The sequence below is a fragment of the Naegleria lovaniensis genome (assembly GCF_003324165.1).
Source record: "Naegleria lovaniensis strain ATCC 30569 chromosome Unknown tig018, whole genome shotgun sequence".
NCBI lineage: Eukaryota > Heterolobosea > Eutetramitea > Acrasida > Naegleriidae > Naegleria > Naegleria lovaniensis.
Window position 1 is genome coordinate 650,379 of NW_025407839.1, and position 23,680 is coordinate 674,058.

General features: G+C 36.9%; 9 protein-coding genes across 9 annotated transcripts; 5 read left to right on the top strand and 4 right to left on the bottom strand.

The window, feature by feature from the left end:
- Positions 1-47: 47 nt before the first annotated feature.
- Positions 48-1,571, bottom strand: C9374_003222 (uncharacterized protein; the record flags this gene model as incomplete). The annotated part of the gene is made up of 1 exon (XM_044692727.1): positions 48-1,571. The coding sequence occupies one exon, from the start codon at positions 1,569-1,571 to the stop codon at positions 48-50; it is 1,524 nt and encodes a 507-aa protein (XP_044550066.1).
- A 92-nt stretch (positions 1,572-1,663) lies between these two features.
- C9374_003223 (uncharacterized protein) lies at positions 1,664-3,514 on the bottom strand (the record flags this gene model as incomplete). The annotated part of the gene is made up of 1 exon (XM_044692728.1): positions 1,664-3,514. One exon carries the CDS (start codon positions 3,512-3,514, stop codon positions 1,664-1,666), a length of 1,851 nt encoding a protein of 616 aa, XP_044550067.1.
- Positions 3,515-3,651: 137 nt separating this feature from the next.
- C9374_003224 (uncharacterized protein) lies at positions 3,652-5,247 on the top strand (the record flags this gene model as incomplete). The annotated part of the gene is made up of 1 exon (XM_044692729.1): positions 3,652-5,247. One exon carries the CDS (start codon positions 3,652-3,654, stop codon positions 5,245-5,247), a length of 1,596 nt encoding a protein of 531 aa, XP_044550068.1.
- Positions 5,248-5,325: 78 nt separating this feature from the next.
- Positions 5,326-7,242, top strand: C9374_003225 (uncharacterized protein; the record flags this gene model as incomplete). The annotated part of the gene is made up of 1 exon (XM_044692730.1): positions 5,326-7,242. One exon carries the CDS (start codon positions 5,326-5,328, stop codon positions 7,240-7,242), a length of 1,917 nt encoding a protein of 638 aa, XP_044550069.1.
- A 93-nt stretch (positions 7,243-7,335) lies between these two features.
- C9374_003226 (uncharacterized protein) lies at positions 7,336-9,210 on the bottom strand (the record flags this gene model as incomplete). Its single annotated transcript, XM_044692731.1, has 1 exon — positions 7,336-9,210. The coding sequence occupies one exon, from the start codon at positions 9,208-9,210 to the stop codon at positions 7,336-7,338; it is 1,875 nt and encodes a 624-aa protein (XP_044550070.1).
- Positions 9,211-9,291: 81 nt separating this feature from the next.
- Positions 9,292-10,746, top strand: C9374_003227 (uncharacterized protein; the record flags this gene model as incomplete). The annotated part of the gene is made up of 1 exon (XM_044692732.1): positions 9,292-10,746. The coding sequence occupies one exon, from the start codon at positions 9,292-9,294 to the stop codon at positions 10,744-10,746; it is 1,455 nt and encodes a 484-aa protein (XP_044550071.1).
- Positions 10,747-10,831: 85 nt separating this feature from the next.
- Positions 10,832-12,334, top strand: C9374_003228 (uncharacterized protein; the record flags this gene model as incomplete). Its single annotated transcript, XM_044692733.1, has 1 exon — positions 10,832-12,334. The coding sequence occupies one exon, from the start codon at positions 10,832-10,834 to the stop codon at positions 12,332-12,334; it is 1,503 nt and encodes a 500-aa protein (XP_044550072.1).
- Positions 12,335-12,670: 336 nt separating this feature from the next.
- On the top strand, positions 12,671-15,373 carry C9374_003229 (uncharacterized protein; the record flags this gene model as incomplete). The annotated part of the gene is made up of 4 exons (XM_044692734.1): positions 12,671-13,106; positions 13,170-13,408; positions 13,471-14,965; positions 15,024-15,373. The coding sequence occupies 4 exons, from the start codon at positions 12,671-12,673 to the stop codon at positions 15,371-15,373; spliced, it is 2,520 nt and encodes an 839-aa protein (XP_044550073.1).
- A 511-nt stretch (positions 15,374-15,884) lies between these two features.
- On the bottom strand, positions 15,885-19,488 carry C9374_003230 (uncharacterized protein; the record flags this gene model as incomplete). The annotated part of the gene is made up of 2 exons (XM_044692736.1): positions 15,885-18,008; positions 18,067-19,488. The coding sequence occupies 2 exons, from the start codon at positions 19,486-19,488 to the stop codon at positions 15,885-15,887; spliced, it is 3,546 nt and encodes a 1,181-aa protein (XP_044550074.1).
- Between the last annotated feature and the right edge of the window lie 4,192 nt (positions 19,489-23,680).

The window sequence follows — 23,680 nt, forward strand, 5'->3', positions numbered from 1 at the left end:
AAGTTGTAAATTGCTGACGAGTCGTTTAATAATTGTTACAAAATGAATTAATGTGAAAATTGCAAACTGTGTTCCTTGTCGCTCTTCTTCTTACATTTCTTACCATCTTCACAAGGATGGACGAACCTATTGATATGCACCTCATTCGAAATATTTCTACATTTGGCTCCATTTCTACAAGGATGATAATATTCTTCTACATGTTCCTGATTGGAAGTCTCCGTACATTCGTCCCAATCCTTACACTTTTTCTTGTTCACGATCGACTTGGGTTTTGAAGCACTGGAAGTCATCGTACCTTGTTTTTGCTGCTGGCTTGATGTTTGAGACTGTTGTTGAGCTTGCGAAGGTTGTTGTTGCAGTTTGGACGCGTTACTACTTTTAGGAGCCAGTAAGGAAACATCCCAAGCTTGTTGGGAGTAATAGTTGGGAGGAAGTGGTTGATGATGGGATGCTCCAGGTGTGAAATTTGTTGTTGTCATGCTATTCATCATTGGAGGTTGTTGTTGAGTATGGTAAAATGTGTGTGGAAAATTTCCATGCTGCATTTGTTGTTGCTGTTGTGGATGAAAGGATGATGAATACATGGAGGGCATAGTTGGTTGTTGGTAATTCATTATTGGTTGTTGTTGTTGTTGTTGTGATTGCAACATCTGATAATTTGCATTCATAACCAAATTTGGATGAGAGACTTGTGCATTGTTTTGATAGTATTGGGAATATGGATTGGAGTTTGACATGGTGCTTTGAGTCATCGTTGGAACACCTGAATTCTGAATAGATGAAGACTGCATCATGGAAGGAGGAGGACCTTGATACGTCGAATGCATGTTCGTTGTTGTTGGTTGAAAACTCATTTGAGAATTTGACATGAAGGACATGTTTTGTGATTGGATGGTTGAATTCCCATTTCCCTGCTGCACGATCGGTGATGGTTGTGAAGAAGAAGTTACATTCATTGTAGGTGTTAAATTTTGATTCAATTGTTGATTTAAGCTAAACAATGAATTTGACAATTGAGAATTCCCTTGTATGGATGTTTGTGAAATTACTTGTGGTGGTGTGGAATTGGTTCCATTCGAATATTGTTGCTGCTGCTGATGAACCATTCCTTGCTGCATTGGTTGATTCATTACGGAAGAGCTAACACTCATGTTATTGTTGTTGATGTTGTTAGGATTGATGAACGGATGATCATAACCATTCAGTGATTGTTGTTGAAAAGGTGAAGTCTGACTGGTCGAGCCATGATGGTTCTGTGGTTGTTGCAAATTCATATCTTGATGGTGGGAAGGTCGTGGGTTCAAATCTTGTCCACCTGATGATGATTGCTGCAATAAGAGCTTCGCTTGCTGGCTATTGAAATTACATTGTGCCAACGCGGAAATGATGGTATTTTGTGGGAGATGGGGAAATTGTTGACTGAGAACGGATATTATAATTTCTTTGAGTTTGGCTGTTTTGTTTTCTTGTGGAATGCTGCTGTTGTTGTTGGTGATGGTGGAAGAAGCTTCGACGTGATTTTCATGTTGGAAAGACTGGTGTGGTTGGTTGTTGGTGTTTGGTTCCATTTTTTTTGCGTGATTGGCATGTGTCAAATGTTGTGAACATGTGTGAGAATTCAGTCTTTAATTTCAAAAATAGATGTAAAGAATGTGAGGAGTTAATTGTAGGTAATCAAGTATTCTGGATACACTTGAGTTTGGTCATAAAACATAATTTCCTGTCCATTCCACCCAGTCACACTATCATACAATTGTGTTGTTGAACCTGGTTTCACTGGAGGCCTTTTAATTGAGCCCATCGTTGTGATACCTGGTATTGTATATGTGTCTCCAACAAGTCCTCTCACCACAAATATATATTTTGGATTATTATTATTTGCTGATGCATAGGTATCTGAATATCTCGAATAAGGGCTGGTATAGATTGCAAAGCCAAATTTACCACTTCCGCTTACACGTGGATCTAATCCCTGTTCAGCAATTAAATCAATATATGCTAAATGGGTTCCATGAAATAATTGTGTTTCGTTGTGTAAACTTCCCATTTTCTTTCTTTTTTGACAAAATCTAAACCATAGTAAATAATTTTCAATTCTCTCAATAGAGATAATGGTCTTGGTAGTTGTTATGGTTTTGTTGAAGAATTGTTGCACTTGTTGATATTCAGCAGTGCTGGATGCGATTTTCACTTTGGCAAAGTGAGGCTTTTCTAAGGGATTTTTGCTTAATTTTGGTGGAGGTGGTGTCACCCAAGTCTGTGGCCATTCATATTTCACGAGGTTGGAGCTGTCAGAACCAACTGGATGAGAAAAAAGAACAATGTGAGGCATCATATCAATTCCTTCCAGGAATTTCTTACAACTCGAACCTTCAGGGCATGGATGAATAAAGTTTCGAGAATGAGCTTTGACGTTTTTCTGGGTACATTGGGATTTGAATCGACATGGATGGAGAAATAAATTCTTGTGCTCCTGATTTGAATCTAATTCCTTACACTTTTCGCCTTCTCTACATATGTGTCTATATGAAACCATGTGATACCTATTGGAACTCTTGGAACATTTCATAGCGCTGATACAAATGTCTTTAGCTCCTGGATACGTGTATGTTGATGTGACTGGCTTATCATCTCTATAATGAATGAAAAAGGTGCAATGCTCTCTGTCTTGTAATTTGGTGCATTTGCCTTGAGGTTGGCTGCATGGATGTAAATAACGATTTCGATGTCCTGGTTGATTCATATTCTTACAAGAAGTGCCAAATTTACATGGGTGAAAGAAGTTTTCAACATGATCTTGATCATTTGTTTTTTTGCATAAATCCCAATCTTGACAAGGTTGTTTTTCAGTGATGGATTTGATAGGTTTCATCAGGGTGTCATCTGTGTTAGTACGTGTGGACAGAGAAATGGGAGGCATTGAAGAGAGCGTATTGCTACTCATCATCAAATTGCCATTGACAAATGAAGGATTGCAATAGGGTCCGCAGTAACTTGTTGATAACATGTTGTCATGAAAGTGATATGGTGGCACCGTGCTGTTGTTGACAGGAGTTGCTGTGATCATGGAATTTGGTATGGATGGATTCACATTCATAGAAGGATAACTGGAAGTTGACGCAAAATGATACTGATACGGTTGTGTATTATTTCCCATCATGGAATTCTGTGGATACAAATTACTGCTACTTGCATGCATGGATGGACTGATCATCACAGAATTCACCATGGATTGTTGTTGCGATAAATTCATCGGCGCCATGGAAGGGGATGTATGAGAAAAATTACAGGGCTGTGAATGTGCGAATGATGAATTCCCCATTGATGTACCTTCCTGGTGGCTCATGTTCTGTAAGACTGTCAGCACTTGATCCTTCTCGTAATTCGATTGTTCCAATAATGTTTGAATTGTACTTTCATTCACGTGCGGAAACTGAGTGTGCAACAGATGAATGACTTCACGTTGTAACGGGTCTTCCTGTGAGAAATTGTTGTTGCTTGGAACGAACATTGTGTTTTTTTCAAAATGAAAATTATTAATAATTTCAAGATAATGAATTCTATTGACTAAACAATCGATCACGTTAACTCCCTAGACATTGACATCTTGATTTCAGGCCTTTCATGTCATGGGCAACAAGATAAAAAATGGTTCTTTCTTCATCATCTACAGGTCGCCGGAATGAGACTCCCTCTCATCATCAGCAAAATATTTCATTTGATGAAATTGATGAAGGCCTACTCTCGCAGTTTCAACAAGCTCTTCAACAAAATGGAACCACATCATCCTCTCCTCGCTCTATAATCGATCATGATGATCATCACCCGAACCCAATTTCATCCTTTCTCCAATTCCAAATGAAAAAGGAAAACGAAGAGTCTTGTTCCTTTCTCATTTTTTTAGTATTCGATTTGGAAACGAATCATTTCACTCCAATGAATAATTTCCCATCCTTGGCTCGACACCTATGCTACCACGAGAATTCTGTAAAGCAATTGATTGACACTCGAGTGCTCGAGTTGAAAAAATTTGGAACCACTCGTATCCGAATGGATTATGTCAGAACAACAAGTTCACAACAACAAGGTTCAACAAATCATCATGATTTTCTTCCGTGGCATGGTCATGTCGTTATTTTGACAAAACAATATTTACAGAGCTCTTTGATCGATGCTCAGTCATGCATGGAAATGATGCGTGAATTGGCCAAGAGAATTTCCTTTGATTTGAATTATTATCAAGTTAAAACGTTGATTCTATTTCCTCTGATGTTTCATTCGCAATTGTATGAGTTTAAATATTGGAACAAGTATGGATGCAAACCTGAATTCTGGAAGGACGCGTTTTCTACTCATTTGCAAACCGTTCAACAATGTTATGTCATTTCACAACCAGGAACGACATGGGACAATCGAAGAAACAACTTTACAGTGGTCACTTACAATTTACTCGCTCAAAGTTATATCAGAGACAAGCTCTATTATTACTGCAATAAGGAAGATTTGAAAGAAAATGTTCGTGCTCAGAGAATACTCAAACAATTGCAAGAAATAGAAGGAGACATTTTAATGTTTCAAGAAATAGAGAGCAATGTGTTGCGAGTCGTCAAGAATGCTGTCACCGATGCGTTTTCAATTTTTGAAAAGAAGAAAGACCGTGAAGAAGGATTGGCTCTTGTTATTGACAAGATGTATTGGGATGTCCTGGATTCTGGCTGTTATGTATTGAAATTAGATGAACCTCAGAAAATGGTCTATGCCATATGTGTTCACAAAAAAACCAAACGCAAAATTATTGTTGCCACAACCCATCTAATTGGTGATCCACAAAAGTTAGATGTGCAAGCCGAGCAAGCGAACTCTGCCATTAATTTACTTACTTTTATACGAGAGCAGCATGATTTTAAATCGGATATCAAGTGTTCTGCAATCATTATTGGAGGAGATTTCAATGCAGATGTTCGTTCTAAATGCTATTCTCTCTTTTTGAACAATGGATACAAGAGCTCTGTTAAGGAAATTCATGGAAACGAACTTGAAATTACTTTTAACACCAATTCCATTCATAAGTGCATTGATTTTTTGTTTGTGAAAACATGTAGTCCACTAGGTCAGCAGCCCCAAGTGGACTGCAATAAGAGTATACATCAACCTCAAATTATCATTAAGGAAAATGAATTTCTTCCCAACCAAATTCATGGCTCAGACCACATTCCCGTCTATGCTTGCTTTTCTGTGAATTAGGGTCACTTTTTTTGGAACGTGATCCACACTCTTGACAACTGACAAGAATTCACGTCAATATTAAAACACGCAAAAAAAATGCTTCCTTCCACAAGTTGCTCTCCCGTGTTTACTATGCCACCATGGTGCTTGGATATTAGTTATAAGAAGCCATGCACAATTCCTAACTGTCCTGTCAATGATTTTAGTGATGCACATTTTTACCATTATTATCACGAGTGTCCCTTTGGCCAACAATGTGAGTGGTTCAAACTTTGTTGTTGCAGCCATGATCAAAATGCTAAATATCACTGCAATCTTTTCAATCACTCTTTAACCGGAGATGAACAATTGTTATTAGAAAATTCATTGGAGCACAATGCTTCTTCCCAAATTCAAGATGGAAGAAGAATGTCACTCACAAGCGTCGGATCTGCTTGTTCATCTAAATCTTCCTCTTCTCGGCCTAAAAATGTTTGCTGGTATGGCACAAAATGTCGTATGGCAGAGAGAAGAGACCAAACTCATCTCTCCAACTACCTTCATGTGTGTCCTAATGTTCAATCCTGTCGAAACAGAGAACCAGAACACCTACAGCAGTTTTTACATAAATGTCATAAAGGAGAAAAATGCACGGACAAATCACAGGAACATAGAGATCAATACATGCATATTTGTTCGTATGGAGAAAAGTGTAACCATCTTTCTGACTCTAGTCCTGATTCCCATTGGGGACATTTTACAAGATATTTACATCCTGTATGTTTTGAAGGAAAGAACTGCTCTCAATGCAAGTCTCAAGAAGTGAAGAGTCAAGGACATAGAGATTTCTTTTGCTTATTGGGCCACCATGACGATGATGTTTCGCCCACCATCCAAAAAAAGCAGCCAGAGATTCAAGGCCTTACCTCAAAAGACAAGAGCAACATGCGTCCCCATGTCACAGAATGGAAACGATCTGCCTCTATCCCACTTACCTCTCCCTCTGGTTATAAATTCATTGGATGGGAAAGAGCAACAGGAAACAACACTGCGACTGGAAAAGTTGTCCTGTTTAAAAAGACCGATAAGGGTGTTTTTGAAGGGCATATCAAAACTGAAGAGGTCACAAATGTCAGTTTTCCCACCAATCAAATTGAGCAACCATGGTATCGAAATAGAGTGTGTATTTATAAGAACCAACTTATCGTGTCAGTATTCAAGAATGCATTATCTGGGAGGCTCACTGGAGTAACTCCAAGTGCCACGTATCTCGACGTCATGAATTACATTGTAAGCTGTGGAGTACCAGTGTTCATTGTTGGTGGAGCTGTTAGAGATGTGTTGTATGCTGTTTTGAAGGAAAACGAAACCAATGTTCAAACTATTATTTCAAAGGTCAAAGATATTGATATTGGTTTTGGTTGTCCAACACAAGAATTTTACAATATTCTTTGCAAAAAGTATTCAGCAGGTATACAACCTCCAGGACCAAGAGGTCTCATTGTCGTTGGTAATACGAATGGCAATTTTTTGGAAGGCAAGGCCCTTAATGGATTGAACAACGACAACAAATCAGTGAAAGATGACATTCCACAATGTTTTGGCACTGATTTAGTTGGAGAAAATATATGTAGAGATTTCACCTGTAATTCGTTGTGGTATGACCCTATCAATGAATGTATTATAGACCCTATTGGAAGGGGACAAGGAATCAAAGATACATTGAATAAGGTTTTAAGAATTCCTGTTAAAGAAAAGTATAGAATCTTTTGGGCAAAGGGAAATCCCTCCAAAATTATGAGATACTACAAATTCCTTCAAAAAGGATACAGGCCTGCTGATGATGGTACTCGGGAATTCATCATCAAGATGGCAAAAAAGTTTTCGGCAACCGACATGGAATGCCGAAATCAGCTAGTCAGGGGAGTGATGAACTCAAAAACCGATGCTGAAGCTCAGCAAAAGAAAGCCTCTTTTTTAAAGTTACTGGAAAAAGATGTCGGGACTCAGAGGCTTAAGGAGTTGTTCCCTTAATATTTTTTTTTACAAAATATAAATTAATTTGAGTGATTTTTTGAAATTGGAGTTTTTGGATAGCGGTGATTTGTTTTATTGCTAGTTCAGGTTTCAATTAAACATTTGAAAGGTGGCAGTAATAGGGATATGATCCGAACCAAATTCATCATTTGGAATGGTGCTTTTCGGAAGGAAAATTGGCTCTGGATCACTACTTGTCACTTTCAAATTTCCGAAATACATGATATAATCACACACTTTGGTATACGTGGTGGAGAAGGTCCAAAATCCAGTTCGATCTTGATGTGCTCTTTTTAAGTTCAAACTTTCCATAAACTTCACTGGAGTTTCATGTGGTTGAGTATTGAAATCACCTACGAGAATTAGGGACACTCGATTCGTAGCATACTGTTGAGATACTTGTGAATGGAGAGAGTGAAGAACTTCAGCCATTCGTTTCACTTGATTTTCTCTTGGAGTGATCGTGTCTTGCTGAAATGTCAAATGACAATTCATTACAATCAAATAGGAATTGGAGAGAAGGTCTCTCAAAACAACATATTGAAAAACTTCTGGATATCCCTCAATGATTCTTTCACCTCCTGATCCTATAGCTTGTCCAAATCGATTAATTTTGAACATGATTGCCACACTATCTTTTTTTCTTGGAAGCTTGTCTGAAATAAAAATGGAATATCCATTGTTTGTTGCAAAATCTGCAAAGTCGTTTTTGTGGCTTTGATCAACTTCTTGCAGTCCAATAATGTCGAACGGACGATCTTTGAGAGCTTGAAATATTTTTTGCTTTCTATTGCTCCATTTCAAATGATTGATATTTGCAATGTGTGAATATCGTTCAGCACTCACATAACAATCTGCCAACACATTGTAGGACATGACAATTAACGGAGGAATGACAGGTTGAGGAATGCCATCATTGGATGTTAACATGCCATAGTTCGCGTTGTTGGACATGTACATGTTGTTTTGACCTCCTTGTTGGTGATTACATGTATCATGTGGTTGCTGTTGTGGAAAGTGTTGCTGGTTTGGAAAAGTGGGTGTCTGAGAATGGTATGGGATGGGTGAAGTGGCACTACCTCCCATACTCGAAAGTGGTGGATACATGGAATTGTTGAATGGGCTCGAAACAGCTACATTGGAATACGATGAAGAGGTAATACCATGTACAGAAGTTTGCTGGTTATGAGGCACCGATGTGTTTGAATACTGTGAATGATACGGATGTCGAGTAGTAGTACTGCTGATGGAATGTCCCATGTTTAAAGATCCTGAATGATGAACATGTTCTCCTGAGGTATTGACTGCTAATGAGTGGTACTGTCCATGGCTTGTTCCAGAAGAGGCTGTGTTGGATGTACTTGTATGGGTCTTCGACTTGGAATTCGAATTGGAATTCGAAACGGAATTACCATTATTCTTGGGTTTCTGCGCCACGTGAGGTTTTGTTGGGTTGTGACAATCCATCCAAACTGGACTTCGATCCTCATGTAAACAACTAAAACGATGGTATGGATCTTGATTGGTACATTTGGAACCATATTTACAAGGATGGAAAAAATCTTCACAATGCGCTTCATCGTTGTACTTTCTACATTCATCACCATATCGACAAGGATGATAAAATTGAGTGGTATGTTCAACCTTGTTTGTTAAAGAGCATTGACCCCAATGAGGACATCGAAGTTTTAAAGTTCCGTTTCCAGAGTCATGATCAAATACAAGTTTGAAAAGTTGTGCCACAAATGTCGGTTTTTCGGGATGAGTGAAAGTCAAGTTATGTTTGACATCATTCGAAAGTGAACATTTATCTTGGAAGGGACATGGATGAATGAACCATTCGGTGTGTTTTGCGTTGTGTAGCGAACGACACTGTTCTCCGTATTTGCATGTGTGGAGATATTGGTTTTTATGATCGGGATCATTTGTGAAAGCACAAAATGTGTCGTGTTTGCATAAAGGCATTTTTTTGGAACGTGAATTGGTTGTGTCGTGTGTCAAATGTCGAGCAGCTAACGTGATGGTTTCATCAGTTGTTTCAAAAAAATGTATCCCAACAATCATAACCAGCATTATCAACAGCAAACTCCTTTTAACCAAGTTCCAAATCATGTAGATCATCACCAACAACTCTTTTTCATGAACCAACCTTCCATGATTCATCCCAATGTGTATCATCAATCGTCGGTTGTGAATGGAACAGCTCCTTCTTCCTTTCCGAATTCCAATTTGAATTACTATCCCAATTCGTCTGTGATGATGAACAACAATCCACAACAAAATTTTTTTTCAAATTCTCCTCAAAACACGTGTCTTGTTCCTTCGTCTCAACCTTTGCAAATGAATATTCATTCTTCTTTTTACCAAGATCCAGCCTTATCCTTTGGTCATTGGCAACCAGCCTCTCATTTCAGTGGTCCTGTGATCATGCCAACAGCACACGTACATGGTCAGAATGTTTCTCACATCAAGAATGGGCAAAAAAGTCCTCAAACAGAAACGAGATCAGCATCATCGTCGACTTCCTCACAACCAAAGAATGATTCTGACAAGAAGGATGAAATTCCTGAAGCTTCGAACTTTTGCCTGAACTGGAAAAGATGTTCTCTCACTCGAAGCGATCCTCAACACAAGTGTGAATTTCGTCATTTATGTACCATTAAAAATTGTGACAAATGGAAGGACAACAAAATTCATAAAGCCAGATTCATTCATATTTGTGCTCATGGAGAACAATGTCGATATCAAGATAACGAAGATCACAATCACAATTTTATTCATCCATGTTCATTTGGAGGTAAATGCAAATATTTGAATGATCCACTTCATAGAATTCGTTTTTCTCACAACGATTTAGAAGTTGACGATAGAAATTTTGACTGGCCAGAGACGTGGACCACTTCTCCACCCTTGTCCATTACCAAATGCTTGGTGAACAAGAAGAATTACACTCGATTATTTTCCCTTCCCAAGAACTCGGATGAATTCAAGAAGATCGAATCAAAATTTGTGAAATCTATTCATCACTCTTATTCTTCTGCTCAAGTGGTCAAAATTGAAAGAATCGAGAATGCTCAAAAATGGGAAGAATATATCACTGCTCGTTTTCAAATCAAGTCAAAGAACAATGGAAAAGCCAATGAAAAGATTCTATATCATGGGTGCGATGATGCAACAGCACTGAAAATTATTGAAAGCGGTATCGATTATCGTTTAACCACAACTGGTCATTATGGTCAGGGTGCTTACTTTGCTGTCAATGCAAGCTACAGTCATGGTTATGCACCTGCAAGCTCCAATGGACATCGAACTATTTTCATGTGTCGAGTGATAATTGGTGAGCCTATGGTCGTTCCAAGCCAAAACAAAAATTTGACAAGACCCTATGACCCCACCAAGGACAAGATGTATGACAGCGTTCAGGGCAATCCAACAGGAACAGAATTTGTTATTTTTGACAACAAGCAAGCATATGCTGAGTATTTGGTTACTTACAAATAGCAATTTATTGTCTGTACGATCGTAATAATTTAGTGCAACGTTCATGTTCATCAGCTTTTGTTATTAATTAATTTAATTCAAAAAAATGAGTTCATCATCATCAAGCGGAGGTTCTTCCGATCCAACCAGTAACTCGGCACCAAACAACAAGAGTTATGCCATTGAAGGTGTTGGATTTGCTGTAGAACCATTACTGAATTGCCCACACTTTCATGATTCCAATTGTTTCAATATGCCGCACAATGATCGAAACGCTTTGAAAACTCTCTTTTCGACAATCATGACAAAGGAAGATTCTTCTGACACCACCACCTCTGCACCTTGCTCTGTGTGTGGGGATAGAACGGAGAATTGGTTTTGTCTTCAATGTCATTCTGTTTGTTGTAGTCGATACAGGAAAGCACACATGATGAACCATTTTGAATCGACTCATCATCCAATGGTGTTAAGCTTGGCCGACTTGAGCATCTATTGCTACGCTTGCGATGCTTACGTAGACAATCGAGAGTTGACAAGACTCATCTTACGAGAATTACATGTAGCCAAGTTTGGAGAATATCCTGGCGGTCATGATGCAACTGTAGAAATCGGAGAAGCAATAGAACGATTGAAAGTTGATCAAAGAAAAATACATGAAACTGAACAAAAGGAACAAAAAGAGAATGAGGAAAGAGATCGTGCTATTGAAATTTTAGCTGAAAAGATTTCACAAGCAGAAGAACGAGAAATTATTGTATTAACTGGAGCTGGTCTTTCAACTGCTGCAGGAATACCTGATTTCCGTTCACCAGGAACTGGTCTATATGACAATCTTCAAAAATATGATCTTCCTCGACCAACAGCAATATTTGAACTGGAATACTTTCACGAAAATCCAAAACCATTCTTTCTTCTTTCTAGAGACTTTATCTCAACTGGATACAAACCAACACGAGCTCACTACTTTATAAAACTGTTAGAACAAAAAGGAAAGTTACTGAGATTATACACTCAAAATATTGATGGTCTAGAGGCAAAATCTGGAGTTTCAAATGAGATATTGGTAAATTGTCATGGAATGTATGATACTGCTCATTGTACAAAATGTAGAAAGAAATACACTCTTGCTGAGGTAGTAGAAAAGATGGGTACTGAAGAGGATGTTACTATTCCACTTTGTGACAAATGTTGTGGTTTCATTAAGCCTGACATTGTTCTCTTTGGAGAAGATTTACCTCACAAGTTCAGCAAATGTGTGAAATCAGACTTGAAGCACACATCTTCAAAATGCAAGCTCTTCATTGTAATTGGTACATCCTTGACTGTGCATCCTGTAGCCATGTTACCTGAACTTGTCAAGAAAGGATGTACAAGAGCTCTCTTGAACAGAGAAAAAGCTGGTCCATTCAAACAACATGAAGGTTATGTTACAGAAATAGGAGAAGAGTCGAACTATTTGGACTTGTTTGTGGGTGGTACAGATCTCACAATTGATGAAAGTGTGAATCGTCTGTGCAAATTATTGGGATGGGAAAAAGATTTGGAAGAATTGGTAGAACAAGGACCTGTAGACCTTGTTGAGAAGAGTAAAGAGGACGAAGAGCATTAAAAGAGAATATTTAAAGGTCGACAGCTATTGTTGCCATTTTCAATATCTTCCGATCCGTCAGAGATTCTGTTGTATTCACTCGACTTCTCATCTGCCATCAAGTCACATCAAGAATCGAGATTGATACGAATCTACAATACCATCCTACTAACGGTAGTTGTAGTTTTCCATCTCTCACTAACCAAGTATCACTACCATCTCTGTAAAACTGATATCCTTCGATAGATGTTATTAGATGAACCTGTGACCAAACGATCAAAATCCCATTTACACTCAAGAATCATTTGCAGACGCTCTCTGCATATTTCTACAACTCAAAAAAACAAATCTCAAATCATGACCAAAGTGGTACCAACATCACAAGATAACACCACGGATGCCTCGGGTGGAGATGACAGGCAAGAACTTGTTGAATGCAGGGAATCGGTTTCTGCAAAGAAGCCAGTTTCTCTTGCAGGATGTTTCTCAATGAGAGTGGTCATCATTATTTTGATCATTTCTTTATTGCTCACTTGTTCCTTGTTTATTTGGCTTGCTTCTTTTATTGGCTCTAGAAACACGGTCAATGAACTCACTACCAATCTCATTGAACAAGTGGGAAAGAAGATTTTAGTATTCTTGAGTGGTGAAATTTCCCCTATTGCTGGTTTAGCTCGTACTCTTGCCAACGATTTCAATTTAGGAATTGTGGGAAGACGACCTCCCTTTGAGTATTTGTTTGCCAAAAATGTCATTTATAGACCTTCAGCCGTTGGATTGTTTTTCCCTACGGGTAAGTTTTATTTACAATGTTGGGCTTTTTTTGACACACGTCTTGTTTGGTAATGACATACAGAAATGTACAGTTACTTTAACCTCACATTCTTTCCTGATGGTATTCCCAAGCAAACGTTTACCATTTATATTAAACCAAAAGATATGGTTGGAATTGAGCAATGGTATTGTGATGAAAAAGATGGTTCCATTTTGAGCCTCGCATATAACGAAACCAAGCCTTTAAATATTTACTCTCTTGCTTATTGGGTCACTAGCTTCAAATACTATGACCAACTTGGTGTTGACGGAGTGTATGGGGTAAGTTATTTAAGTTATTGAAGATATGGCTGAACGCTTAATGTTTTTGCACTTTGAGTTAGGATCCTTATATTGTCATTAATTCAACTGCTTGTATCTACTATACAGCAAAGTTGTATGATCCCGTCGCATATATAGCCAATCGAACCAAAAATGTTGTTGGTATTTCAAAAGTCAACCTGTCTCTGCTTAATATTGAAAAGTATCTCACAAGCTTGTCATTACTTGGAAGAGGTTATGTTTTGGTTTCAGAATACAATGATTTGGTTATTGGTGGATCTATTAATACCACAGCTCTTAACAAAATCTCTCGTGTTTCCTTGTTTGAGCTCACTGACAAGAATGCTGGAAAATTAATGTCAGATATCAAAAAACAGTATGGAAAAATGTCTGAAACTCCTCAGAGCTTTGAAATTAATAGTCTAGGAATTGATTACATGATACGTCGAATGGAGTTTGTATTGGAAAACATCCGTTGGAATGTTTATCTAATTGTCTACACTGAGGATGTATCCAAAACAACTACCATCAATACTGCCATCTCAGCTGGAGTTGCTACTGCTGTCATCATTGTTGGATTATTACTAAGTATAGTAATTGGACGAGTAATCACAGGACCTTTGACATACTTGGAAAAACAATTCATGAAAATCAAAAAATTTGATCTCGTTAATGTTAAATTCACTTCCAGTAGATTTAAGGAAATCGATTCAATTTATGAAGATCTTCATGAAATGGTAATTTGGTTAAACGAATTCAAAAGCTTTTTGCCAGAAACAATTTTCAATCAACTCAGAAACATGGAAGGTGACCAAGACAAGCCAAATGGCAAGACCAATGATAGTAATGAAAATAGCAAGCTTGAGAGAAATGAAACAGGCATTGGGTCATCAAGTTCAGCTCATACATCTTCATACAAATCGAATCATCAAGAGAGCAAGAATAGTCTTCATGCTGAAGGTGGTGCAATTTCCTTGTTCAAACTTGGTCTTCATGAAAAAGATGTGAGTGTTGTAAGCATTCAAATTTGTAACATGTGCAAACACATGTCATCTTTGGAGATTGGTAACATCTTTGCCAAAATAGCTACCGGATTAAGCACTCTTTCCAAAACCATGCAGTCAGATTTGCAAATTTTGTCTGTCGATGAGTATCAATGCTCATTTGTCGCCAATGGTAAAAAGAAACCTAATGTGTCTGCTTTAGAGGCGGCTTTGAAAATTTCAAAAACTCTCGCTAATATTCTAAAGGGATATGAGGGAGTTAAGGTTTGTATTGGTGTTACGACAGGAAAAACACAAGTTGGTAATTTGGGCACAAATTCTTTACGATTCTACTCTATCGTAGGCCCACTTCTTTCCAATGTAAAAAAACTCTTATCTCTATGCTTAGCGACTGGATGTACCGTATTGGCAGATTCTCATACCATGACATCAGATGCTAGGAATGCATTTGTCAGTAGACCTGTAGAAAGATTAATGCTTGAAAATGAAAAATTTGATCAATCCATTTCATCTATTCATGAAATTATCAAGGAAAATAGCTTCGAAAAAGATGGTAAGTATTTTCATTTAATTTGAGACTATGAATTGAGTGAATAACTTTGTGTCGATAGAATGGATGTACGAATTGGAGCAACAAAAAGCAAATTCTAGGTTTAAGGACTTTGAGGTGGCCTTTTCTATCTTTGAATCGTCCATTCAGTCGATTGGAAATAATGCAATGGATCATCTTTCCAAGTCTGAAAACATTCTCAAAGAACATTTGAAAAATTATCCTGACGATTATGCCATTACCAATCATATCCTACAAATATTTGAACAAATTCGTTCTAAGACTTCGCAGCAAAATGGAGATATTGCAAGTGTATTGACTACTTATCGTGCTGAAATGAGCAAGTGCTTCAAGTACGAAGCTAGTTCTTTGTCAGACTTGTTAGAATTAGGGTCAACCACTTGCAATTAATAATGCATCGAAATAATTGCAAAAGATATGACAAAAGGATGACTGCTGAGAAAGGGAGCAATAACGATTTTAGGTTCTGTCAAAAATTGACTGGAGCCAGATAACCATAGTGAATTACCGTCCTGAAATACAGTCATTCCTCGAGCCGTTTTTGAGGACTCCCCTCTATTTAAGCAACAAATCAATGCTCTGATTTTTCAAAATTCGACACTCCGCTCTATTAAAAATCTGTTGTATTTGAGGAACGACTGTATGGTTATGCCAGAAGCAAATTAGCATTAACACTGACCCAGTTTGTTACTAAGGTGTTGAGAGTTTCGAGGAAACTTGCACCTGTGAAGAGTTCTATTCTTTGCTTCTCTTGATTTTCGGGCCAGTGTCAGGTTGTCGAGATTTGAAACGCATATTTGAGAGCAAGTATGTTGTTTGTATCATGAACAGTAGTTTATTATTGAATGAATCAGCTTCTGCGTGAGTCTACTAGCGACCTGAAATTTCTTCCACCCATCGTTCATTCAAGATCTTCCGTGTTCAAGTTATCAATAGTTGCAGTCTCAAATAGATTCTTCCGTAAAAGTTGAAACAAATCAGGACAGAGTGACCTTAAACCATTTGAATCAGGGTTCATAATTAAATATTTTCCTTTTTCAGTATAATCTTCAGTAAAACCGACACCTTTCTTTGTTGTGATTTGTTTATATTTTACGTGTATGTGCGCTATGAGGGGTATTAGTCTCTCATTGTTTGTTAACGTGGTTATAAACTCCTGTTTCTCAGTTGTCCACCAGCTACAGCCTGCAATAAGGTTGGTACCAAATTTTTCTTTGTAAAAGTTATTCGCGTTCACAGATTTGACTCCTTTTTTAACATGTTCTAAAAATTTGTCTCTCTGGCAATTATGTAATTTGTTGCTCACAATAATACCATAAGGTTGCTCCGAAAAGTTCAAACAAATACCATCAGCATGACAATATTCCGAGGGATAAAAATATAATCCATCAATTATGTCTGCAAATGTACTGATATTATTAGCAGAGCTCTCATACTCTTCCATATGTTTGTTATAGTTTAACAAGCAATGAAAATATAACACATCTCCCAAAATGTTTTTGTTACTTGAGTTCTCTTTTTTGAAGACTTCTTGAGCCCATTTTGACGTGTAATATTTGCGATAAAAATCGTTAGATCGAATAAATGACTTGATCACAAATTTGTGGTCAAGTAATTGAGAATATGGTCTTTTCTTTCTCTCTGTTGTTGTGTCAGAATTTTCACCTAATATTAATGGTGAAAGAATCAAGTTGTCCTTAATAAACTTTCCACTATGGTGCTGTAATAAAAGAGAAAATACCATTTCCCATTTCTTAGGATCATGTTGAGGAAGAGTTAATAGAGAATTCAATACTGAGATTGAATTATTGACTTTTGAAATTGAGTTTGGATATTTCTGTTCTAAAACTTTTCGTGCAACATGCCTAAGAATTGGATCTGAGGTATCAAAATGATACTTGTTGCTGTTGGAACAAAAGTCAAAATTTGGTTTTGCTAAACCAGTTCCTATTAATGAAGAAGCTAATTCTCTATCGCAACTAATTGATTTCCCTAAAAAGGCATCGTATTCATTTGTTACCACAACGTCCAACAAAAAATTAGCATCAAGACGGTCTTTTGACGTTTTTTGACTCAACCTATTCAACACATTTTTTTCCACCTGACCCACAAACTCTTCCCATTTGTCAGTGAAGCTTTTTTTGAGAGACGTTGTTATTTCTAAATGAGAGGCAACAAGTCCAACTACTCTTCTTCTTGTTGGGAAGATGTGTTGAACAGAGCGATAAAGGTCAGTTTTGGAGGTATTGGATAATTTTAAAATTCCTTCAATATCATACATTTTGTCTAATATTTGTAATGCTTGCTCAAAAGTGATGGAGTCTAAACCAACGCATGAGTAAACACGAGCTATGTCCTCCAATTTTCCAATAGAGGATTGAATGATATCAATAATGTCAGTGGTAAACATGGTTCCACAATAAATATCACTAATTTTCACACTAATTTTCATAAAAGACTTTTGTCTAAGTCGAGAAATTTCGAACGCAATCAGTGACAATAAATCCCTGGGTGTACCATTTGTAGATAACATCGGAGTACGGATGTTGGAGAAAAGATTTGCCTCGTCAAGAGCAATAATAAATGGTTGCTCAAGATCCAGCTTTAACCGTGAATATAATTGTTCGATCAAAAATATTGTGAAATCTCTTAATATTTCAGTAGGTACAGAAAGCCATTGACGTTCTAACAATTTTTTGAATATGGTTGCTGTAATGTATGTATTAACATTCCATTGGGAGTAGGACAGCATTTGAAGAGGAGTTTCAAATGGTATTTTGTTATCTGTTTTTTCCCATATGGTTAATGCGGTATGAAGGCACAATAATCTTGCAATAAGATTACATTGAACTTGTTGAAGAGCAGTACCATAGAGCTTGATAATAGATTGGTTCATTGTCGCTACAAATACTTCTCTCAACAGAACAGAAGCATGATCAATTCCACGCTCCGTAAGCCGATCTTGATCAGTCAGAGATGAGCATGTTATCATGATTCCTGGATTGACTCCTAATCTTCTTGCAAGCTGTAGAACGAATTAGTTTAAAGTTTGACAAATGAAACAATAATAAAATAATAATTACCAAAGCAGTTTTACCCACACCTGAGGGTCCAATTATGCAAATTGTTGAGCCATCACGAATTTTTTGGTCCAACGTCTTTCTTTCATCTTCATTGAACAGATCTACTTGTAATTTTGGGATGAAGGGAAACAAATCTTTTGTTATCTTCTTCTCGGAGTTAATTGGAACAAGAACATCTCTTACAAACTGGGAAGAGCAGCGTTCGTTAAAGGGAGTAAGCAATTTCCTCATAAACAACGCGTCTTCATGAGAGCCCTCCAAAAGATCATTCACCATGTTTTTCATGACTGTCTCAAACTTAGATTTGTTCAATATACTTTCTGTATTTACGTTGCTGAATACAATATCTCTTGCATTTGAAACAAGTGCTATTAAATCGAGAGTGTAACTCTCTTTCTCGGAGGGAGTTCTATTATCTTGAGCATGGCCCTTCATTACTAAATCACAGAACGACAAGTACCATCGTTTGTGTGTATCCGGCATGTTCGTCTGTTTTGCATAGAAATCAATTTTACCTTTAAGAATCTCATCTGCCTTAAACAACACTTCTCTTTCACTGCTTGAGAAATAATGGAAGGGTGGCACCCACATGTCCATATTCTGTAAATGAATTTGAATGTTATTGTTTTGTAGTAGAAATTGTGTGACCCACTGGACAACTATTGTGCCCAAATTCAAGTCAAGATTTCTAATGACGGAGGTTTGCTTGGAAGAGACTACATCTTTTGCAATGCTATGGAGAGTTTTGCTATCTAATGAAGAAACTTGATCAAGACTCAAATCAGCACCTCCTTTTGCAATTGGTTCGCCCAATTTTTGTTTAATTTTTTTGCTCACTGGCTCCAATTGCCATAGTGAATAATGTCTGGTCATTAATTGATCGAGCACCCAAAATACAACAGTTTGACAAGTGTCGGAGAGTTGAAAAGTCATTTGAAAACCACTGTCTGTTAAAGTGTTCTTGAATTGATCAAGAGCAAAGTATTCATCCTTCTTCATTATATCCCCAACAATGTTGTGGAGATTTGTGCCTTTAAAATCAGCAACATACAAAGGCTTCACATCGGCAAGCGACAAACCAGCACCACCCAAAGATTTAGGAGCAGTAAATACAGAAGCTACTTGTTGCGCGTTCCAACTCTCGTAATCCATCAAATTGAGAGTGATTGGTTCGGAGGATGAAGGTGCTGAAGTATTTGTAGTTGCGATGGTGTAAGTACGTATTTGGCCAAATGTGGTTGTTGTTGGACAACACAATAATTTGTTGTTCGGAACAATTAAATTTGGTTTGTTGGACAGAACAGACTTGAAAACACAATTTCTTAAGCAAAAATATTGTCTTGTTGTTTTGGTGAGGCTCGAAGTGTGGCTGTTGTGGGAAATTAGCCGTTGAACGATGCTACTGGAGCCTGTTCTCTTCATTTTGGTAGGAACTACAGTTATATTTTTTTCAACGACTTTAAATTAAGATGACTAGGCTTTTAATCTTAATTTTTCGACATGCTTAATCATTGGATTTTTAATTTTTATGAAATCGTCGGGGATGGAGGTATATCTATGTGTTGATATGACTTTCATCCATTAATTAAGGGTAGTTATTGAACTGTATTCGCTTAAAGTAGACCTCACGTGCATGGTCGGGTTTTTCGTCATCTTTGATGTTGAGCTTGATCCAAGCATTTCATTCGATAGATTTTGAAGAGTAGTACATTCGTGCTAGCGACATCATTGGATAGTGAGCTAAGCTGGTTGAGCAGTTCAACAAATGGTAACAGGTGTCAAAATGTCGATAGAGTTTAAGCGACACCTTTTTTGTAGATCTCACGAAAATAATGGGGGTCATGATAGAGCATTCGATCAGGTTTAGGGTAGTTTGTTGTAAATCAACAGAAAGATGGTTGGTAAAACGGATTATTTATTCTTCGCCGCGTGTACGTGCGCATGTCTAATAGTTGAATAAATAAGATTTACATTACCTTTTCTATCCTGTAATTCAGCAAGAGTACAACACAAATAGATGCAACAAACATATGCATCAGTCTCATACAGGGTTTGGCTCCACCTACTCTTTTTTTTGAGCCATTTTAACGACTTTACTATCAAAAAAAAATTTTGTTTTCAATAAGTCCTGTCCACGGTCCGAAGTTAACTGCTGAGGACGAGATATACTCAAATCCTAGGCTAATTTTCATTTGCTTTCTAATGGTGTTGAAATTTCTAAGAGGTGTGAAGTGGTTGTTGAGTTATTTCACTCTGAATTTTGAAGGTAAATTGGCCCAAAAAAAAATTTAATGTTGTAAATGAAGAGAGGATGATTATTTATTATCGGACTGGTGTTTCAAACTGTAAAACCAGAGAGAAGCAATGAAATTGGAACACAAGGTTTTTGAGGACTTGTAAATTTTTTTTAAAAATATTTTGGACTCAAAAATTCCAAGTTCAAAATGATAGAGAGGTCCAGCGAAAATATGAAATATAGCTCTTTTTCAATAAATACTGATCAGCTGTATCTCAAATTGATATATGAAGTGTTACTCACCATGTAGAACACTAATATTATGGTTGTGTGCTGATGACTGACTCCTGACGCCGAAATGTGGTACTCCTAGCCGCTGAATATGTCCGTGAGGGTGATGTTGCTTGACATGATATTCTCCTGATAATTAAACGTAGATTGTAGTGTGTGAGAGAGATTTGTAGAGTGTTTGTATTGTTTGTGACATGAACAGTGATGTACCTGTTGAATGAATCAGCTCCAGTGTTGGAGAGTCGGTTTTTCGCTGGAGGTGGAATATTTTTAAAAAATGTCAAAGTTCAAAATGATAGAAAAGTCAAGCCAAAACTTGAAGTGAGGCTCTATTTCGATAAATACTGATTGATATCATCTCTTATTTGAATATGTTGTGTAACTCACTGGGTGAAATATTGTTATTAGATTTAAATTGAAGAAACAGAAACTGGGGGTTTGGATAGGTGACCCGCTTGACTTTTAATCTTAATTTTTCGACATGCTTAATGATGGGATTTTTAATTTTTTTTTAAAGATCGTGTATGGAGGTATATCTATGTGTTGATATGACTTTCATCCATTAATTATGGGTAGTTATTGAACTGTATTCGCTTAAAGTAGACCTCTTTTGCATGGTCGGGGTTTTCGTCATCTTTGATGTTGAGCATGATCCAAGCACATCATTCGATAGATTTTGAAGAGTAGGGTTTGGAAAGAGGCATTCCGCGATTTTCTCAACAACCAGACATAATCACACTATTTCTTCAAAAGAGACCCCTTAGTCGTTTGAGTTTATCTATCTTTTGATGGTATTCACTTGCTCTAACTCGTTGTGGTTCTTGAGATATGAACTCTTAAACTACAGGCGTTTTTCTTCATCGGTGATAGAGTGGTCAGAAAACCACCGTCTTTGGGACATGAGATATTTGCATTCAGTGGTGACTATTGATCATTAAATATTTCAATTCTGTGAAGTAGTTATTGAGATTATAGACCTTAAAGTTGTGATAGTAATAAAATCTTAGTTGTAGATTTTTATTAGGGATTTTGAGATCGTTCAAGGACTAGCGTCTTATTTCTCGGATTTAAGGAGATAGACCTTCCCAAAGTTTTAAAGATTCATGAATATTTTTGACTTTTAAAAATTTTTTAAAAATATTTTTAGCTTTCATGTCAATGTCAGTCTCTGGTGTGACTATTTGAATAAATTAAATTGATATCGGCTCGAAGAGACGATGTCAATCAATGTTTCTGTTTGATATCATTACATCTCTATTGCAATAAATTATATTGTGATGGCCGTCAGGCTATCACAATTGATTATTAAATTACGCAACATCACTGTTTAGACCATCGGAAGCTCACATCACTCAACCATACAAGGCTCTTTGACACATGTTTTGAAAGTAAACTTTCATTTATTTCACATTTTGACATGTGGTCAAAATATTATAGCAATTGGGTTTGGATAGGTGACCCGCTTGACTTTTAATCTTAATTTTTCGACATGCTTAATCATGGGATTTTTAATTTTTTTATAAAGATCGTGTATGGAGGTATATCTATGTGTTGACATGACTTTCATCCATTAATTAAGGGTAATTATTGAACTGTACTCGCTTAAAGTAGACCTCTTTTGCATGATCGGGGTTTTCGTCATCTTTGATGTTGAGCTTGATCCAAGCACATCATTCGATAGATTTTGAAGAGTAGTACATTCGTGCTAGCGACATCATTGGATAGTGAGCTAAGTTGGTTGCGTCGTTTAACAAATGGTAACAGGTGTCAAATTTTTGATAGAATTTAAGCGACACCTTTTTTGTAGATCTCACGAAAATAATGGGGGTCATGATAGAGCATTCGATCAGGTTTAGGGTAGTTTTCGAGAAAATCAAGTTTAAAGGAGTTTCAGTGAGGTCAAAAATGAAATGAAAATTTTTCAAAAAAAAATTAAAAAAAAATGAAGCCAAAACTCCCTGCATTTTTGAGGTGATCATCATCAACATCGGGTCATGTTTCCATTCATCATCATGTCATATTTATATTGATCACATCAAATGTGTACATCATGATCAACATTTATGAGGAATATTTTGTGTGTATGAATATACATGGAAATGATAATCATCAAATAGTACTGGTTGGAATTGTAGTGAACTGCTCCCGTTGGATGTGATGATCATGGAATGAATCTGATGATCGGAATGTTGTTACAGTGATCAGAAACCATAGAATTGATCGTTGATTCAGTTCAAAGCGATGGTCATTTCATGACTTTGTGTGATGTGAAGTGTGATGGTGGCTCTATGGAAGAGCTGAAAAGTACGATCGAGACAAGTACTTCACAGAACTTCATGAAATTGTTGTAGATGGATGTTCTGATCATTCAAACAACAAATCATCAGTTTTATTCATTGACATGATTGTTTCATGGAATGGGAGCACTTCGCTTTTCTCGGAAATGATCATTTCTTGAGGAAGGGTACAACTCTCCTCTCTTGTTCATGTCATTCATTCTATCATCATGACACGTTATGATCATCATTGTAGAAGTGTTTCATGTGATTATGAATGGTTGAAAGTGATCATACTGAATTGTTGTTGGTGTATGTTTTTTATGATTTAATGATCATTTTATAACAATTGATTGATTCAATTTTTCGATAAACCGATGATTGAAATGTTGTATAATACATTGTGGAGAGTATTTCTATGACTATTGATGATGGATATGATCATTATTGGTGGAGTATCATGATGAATGTTGTAGAGGTGTGATACCATATCCTTCCAAGAGTGATTGTGTCATGAACAATACACATCAACATGTTCATCATGATGAGTATGACACATCCATGTTGATTGTACTCACTGAATCATCAATTTATGGAAGTGGTGTCTCACTCTTTCAATTCATTTTTCTTTTTCACATGATGTTACGATACTGAATAATTTCAAGAATATCACAGTGACTTTATATGATAGTATATAGTGTGATATTGTTATTTTGAAATTTTTGGAATTTATGTATATGAGTTGATTTTGTTATGAGGCACATGAGCTGTGTTGAAAATGATTATTAATTAATTTTTGAAGATTTGTCAG